This window comes from Montipora foliosa, chromosome 9, assembly GCF_036669935.1.
Source record: "Montipora foliosa isolate CH-2021 chromosome 9, ASM3666993v2, whole genome shotgun sequence".
Classification (NCBI taxonomy): Eukaryota; Metazoa; Cnidaria; class Anthozoa; order Scleractinia; family Acroporidae; genus Montipora; species Montipora foliosa.
The window spans coordinates 35,079,072-35,084,071 of record NC_090877.1 but is presented as its reverse complement, the minus strand read 5'-3'; the positions used below and the strand labels follow the sequence as shown (position 1 = coordinate 35,084,071).

General features: G+C 38.6%; 1 protein-coding gene across 2 annotated transcripts in view; it reads left to right on the top strand.

Annotated features, from left to right (window-relative positions):
- LOC137970618 (autophagy-related protein 13-like) overlaps window positions 1–5,000 on the top strand; it is an 18,842-nt gene that overhangs the window by 3,133 nt on the left and 10,709 nt on the right. For both annotated transcript variants that reach the window (XM_068817144.1, XM_068817145.1), the window contains exons 4-7: window positions 728–915; window positions 2,604–2,644; window positions 4,527–4,620; window positions 4,833–4,952. In XM_068817144.1, coding sequence (XP_068673245.1) covers window positions 728–915; window positions 2,604–2,644; window positions 4,527–4,620; window positions 4,833–4,952 — 443 coding nt within the window. The remainder of the gene's footprint in view (window positions 1–727; window positions 916–2,603; window positions 2,645–4,526; window positions 4,621–4,832; window positions 4,953–5,000) is intronic.

Below are 5,000 nucleotides of genomic sequence, written 5' to 3'. Positions count from 1 at the left end.
AATATTGTCTGTTTAAAACTCATTGCAAGTACTTGAAATGTGCAGAAAAACGAGAACTGATTTTTTTTTCATCGTAGTAGCACTATAAACAAAGTGATCATTATTTGAATGCTTTGTTGTTATTGTTTGCAACGAGTGGAGGAGTTATAATTTTTCAAGGAGAGGGGGGTGTCTTTTGTCAGTCAGAATAAAATCCATATTATTATTATTATTATTATTGTTATTATTATTAACTTCTTACTAACCAAGCGCGAGGGCCGTACTGGGGTATATTGGCCCGAGGTCGTGGCAGTACGGACCGAGCACAGCGAGGTCCGTATAAAAACGACCGAGGGCCAATATTCCCCAGTACGGCTCGAGCCAGCTCGGTTAGTAAGTAGTTTATTATATGGCTTTTTAATTACCTTTTGCTTTGTTTTTGCAAGTCCATAATCGGCCCGTGGGCATTACGGGAGAATAATGCCCTAACAATTCAGTCACAATTAGCCAATCAGAGCGTGCGTTATATCGGCTACAAACACAAGCCATATAATAATATTAAGTACCACTCTTTTGGGTGAAGAAGTAACTTGATTAAGTCAAGATGGCCAGAACTAAACTGAGATAGGACCAAGTTGCCATGATATGTGACATTATCTATTCCATAGAAAATTGAGAATATTAGATGATATTGTATTATTCTTTGATTTTGGTTTTATGGTGGCCTTTGATTTTTGTTTTATGGTAGGGTGAATCCATGGTGCTAGAGACATGGTGCCTTGGCATAAATGACCGTGTTGATTTAAATGCAAAAGTGACATACGCAGTTTACAACAGAATCGGAATGCTACTCAAATCTCTTGTGTCAGTCACAAGAGTGACACCAGCCTATCAGCTGTCACGAAAGCAGGGGACAGACTTCATGATGTGCTACAAGTGAGTTGAAATCTGTGATTTAATTTTTGAATTAATATTATTTTATGAATGTTGCTGAAATTGAAAGTTTAAAGTGTACCAAACTTCAAACTGTTTTCCATGGCTGAGATAAAAATTAATGTCTTCTTTTGTTACAAGTTACATGTTTTTAGGTTGTGTTCTATTGGGATCAACCATTTCAACCCCAACAGGTTTACATTGAAGCGGTGAGGTTTCCTAATAGAATACTTTTCAGACTCATGGGAATAGGCATTACCAGACTTCGCTGCATTGACAACTTGAGGGAAAACAACATGACTGGAGCCCGCGGCCAACTTTGAAAGGCCCTCGTAGACAACAGCGGTCGCTTCCCATGCTTTTTCAACTGTGTCAACCTAGTTTGATGGCGGTTGAAAAAGTTGATTAACCAAACCAACAGAAAGCGTTTTTTTTTCCAATAGAACCAACCTAAATTGGTTGATCTCAATAGAACCTGGAGGGCCCTAGTGTTCATGGGGGGATTTCTCTGTTTATATTGCACTGTAAAACTGGTCTGAACCATTTGACCTCTGACCAAGCTACTGAAATCCATGGGTCTATTCCTAAGCTGTCCCCACTAATAAAATTGTGTTGCGATGTAAATATTCTTTTAAACCCATGCATTCTTCCCACAAGCCTGACCACTGCTTAAATGACTCCCAATAATTTATGTCAAGGTCATGTAACTAGACTAAGTGCTGTCCATTGATATCACTATTTCAAGGAGAATACGCAAAATAGATTTGAATGGCTGGTACTGACAAAGATGTAATGACATATTAACTTAAGATGCATTTTGCAGGTTAAGGGCTCTTTAAGACCTCTAACCCTTTGGACTCTTAAAATGAACATGTCAGATAGTCTGCAACAAGAGCCCTAACAAGATAAGGTTGAATTACTACAGTAACTTTGTTTAAGGACGTTCGCGCCCAGAATGTTCCCACATACAGATTTTTTTAAAAATTGCCACGCAGAAAGGTAATGATCTACTTTTGCTGAAAAGGCAAAAAAAATGGGGGGTCACCGAGCTCGTTTTCGAGATTATGAGGTGCACTTTTAAAAGATTGCGTTACTTTAAGATGATCTTAGCTTACAACTATCAGCAATAAAAAAGCTACATTAGTGAAATTTAGATCAGGTAAATGTACTCAATTCAACATAACTAATATAACTAAATTAACCTTTGCAGCTAATGTCTTTTTCTCATGTGAAATAGACTGTGAAAAACGATACATATTAGTCTAAGAAAGAAAACTTCGGATGCATGAGAACAAAATATTTGTAACTTCTCACGCACAGACTTTTTTGTTTTTTGTTAAAATGGACAAAATCAGAAAAGGAAATGATCTACGGAAAGAAAAATAGGGGTCACTGAGCATTCAAGAGAGTAAAATCGCTGTGAAGTTCTCAAAGCGATGGTATATTTGCACTCTCACGTCATTGCATGACATTTCCCAGAAGACCTGGGTCCATAGCTATCCCATGATGCCACACACTTTCACGTTTCATTCAATGTTTGTGCCTTTAGCATCGTGTTTACCTTCATGGTCTGCGATGCATGATGTGTGCGTGACATGCGCGAAGAAATGAGCAGTAGCAATGGGCGCGAACGTCCTTAAATTTTGGTTATTGCAATGATTTTGTAACAATATTATTGTATGAATTTTCAGGGTATATTTTGGAGAAGTTAGATTTCAAGAGTTGGGAGAAGGCAAGTAAATAAAATACATGTACAAAACCATTGATTGGTCTTTCCCTTTAGAGCCCCACATCTTTGCAAGGTTTTAAGCGTGAATGTAGCTTCATCTGTGTTGTGAAGATTACCAGTAATTTATCTTTTTATGAGGTGTTAATTTAAACATGCTCACTCGAGAAAGCCAAACATGATAGCATTTGTCTTTCGCTATATACTTCGTTGACTGGTGATAGTTTACTCTAGAATCATTTGCAAAGTTAGTGATTCCAACACACTATCCTGAGCATGCGAGAGAATGAAAATTCAGATATCCTAGACAGTGAAGACTGCTGGCTGGAACATGGCATCAAAGATTCATTAACATCGGGGTTCTGAGTTAAACCAGGAAGGGGTAGAAAGTGGGGAAATACTGTACCTTGTGTCACATGTGTGGGATCATACGTTGAAGTCATTTGCTAGTTCTATTTCTGCTTCTGTTGCTCCAGAGTCAACTGCTTAAGTCTGCAGTGACAGGTTATAGCTTTTATGCAACTTTGCTTTCTCAAGTGTAGGTCTCAGTGATAGTGATCATTGCAGTTATGATTCAGAAGCAACTTTAATTCACTCCTCAGCCATCCCAGGCCACTCCCACTTGACAAATAAAATCTTCTGGCATTAGACAGAGTAAAATCTGCACTTTGTATTCTTGGTAGCTCAGATGATAGAGCAAGTGCAACACAGATGCACACACATGGGCTCGAGTCCCATTCAAGACTGGATTTTTTTGGGTTTCTTTTGCAACTTCTCCAAGTTGCTTCATATAAACTGTGATGATCACAGTTCAAATAATTATGTGAACAATTTGATTAGCTATTACATATGTGATTATTGAAAATTCTCTGTGCTGATTGGTTGCAAAGTGGCTGCAAGCGGTTTTGTCTAGGTGACAGATGGAGGGCGTAAACTGCTGCACAGGTTAGGGTTGCAGGTCATTGTTTCACCAAAACCCAAACTTTTAATAATCATGCTAACTTTAGGCCTAAACACTTTCCTTTAGATAATGTCTAAGCCTAAGGTTAGCATTTTTGTGAAGGGTTTGATTGTTTCAGTTTTGGCAAAACAATGACCTGCAACTCTGATCTGCAACCTGCAACCTGCAACCTGCAGTTCTGCACTTTACATCCTCCGGGTGACAGATGAAGAAATTAATTGTTTTAAAGAAAGTGCATATTTTTCAAATAATCACCTATGTAATTATACTACAACCAATGATTATCATATGGCCCGTACGGCCCCGCACTCACTTTAATTGTGAAACTGTTGGGAAAATCCCTGCACAAGGGCTGTACGCATTAGCGCGAGCAGGGCCGGAAATTGCCTTACAGACCTGCTAGGAACACATACTGTTCTGTGGAATGATTTTAGAGGATTTTATCGTTTTTAAACATCCAAGTCATTTACAGCCAGAAAAGCAACGTCACGGCAAACAACATTTGTTACTTATTTTGTCCAAAGCTTCATCCTCTGAGTGCTCATGAATAGTGTAAAGCGCCCATATGATACATGTAAAATGCTTATTGACTAAGTTTAGGTCGGGCCAGACAGGAAAATATTTGGCCTTGGTCATGGCGCACAGACCTCTCTGCGCTTGGTCCAGATGCCATGACCTCGGGCCAAATATTTTCCTGTCCGGCATTCCCACTCAGTCAATAAGTACATCGCTTTTGGCGAATAATGTTGTTTCTATCATTTCTCAATCTGTGTCAGTTGTTCTGTGTCAAATGTATTTGAAGGCTTGCAAGTCTTTGTTGCCGTTGCCACCGTTGCCGCCACCTCCCTTGAAAATAAAACATTTATTAACCTTATGTGGTCAAGCTTAAAACAGGATCTGTTTATAGTAATTTGATTTTCTGTGTAGGTTTTCAGAGTTTAAGAGTTGGTTCGATTGGTACGCCTGTAGGATCCATTACATTGTCTGCAGCATACAGAACAAAACTGACTTTACCAGAAAGGTTGGTAAATCCATGTTGACTTGTAGTTTCACACCAGTTTATTATTATTTTTTTGTTGATGTCCTTCCTCTGGTTTTTATTTGGTGATAAATTAAATGGGAATCAATTTAGTTGAAATCATTTTAATGCAATTTTGACTTGTATTTTTAGTGTGTCTCAGAATCAATGTGCATAGATCTAATTATCTTCATTTCTTACTGTACCTATTTGAGACCTCAACTGGTAAAGCAGAGCCATCACTTGAAGTCTGAGCCGGCAGGTGTGTCATGTGATCAACTGGATGGTGTTTTGCAGTGTATGCCAGGTGCCTTTGACTTAACAGCTGAAGCAAGGTATGTTTCTAAGTTTGTATTCTATTGGGATAATTTGCTTTCAGTTGG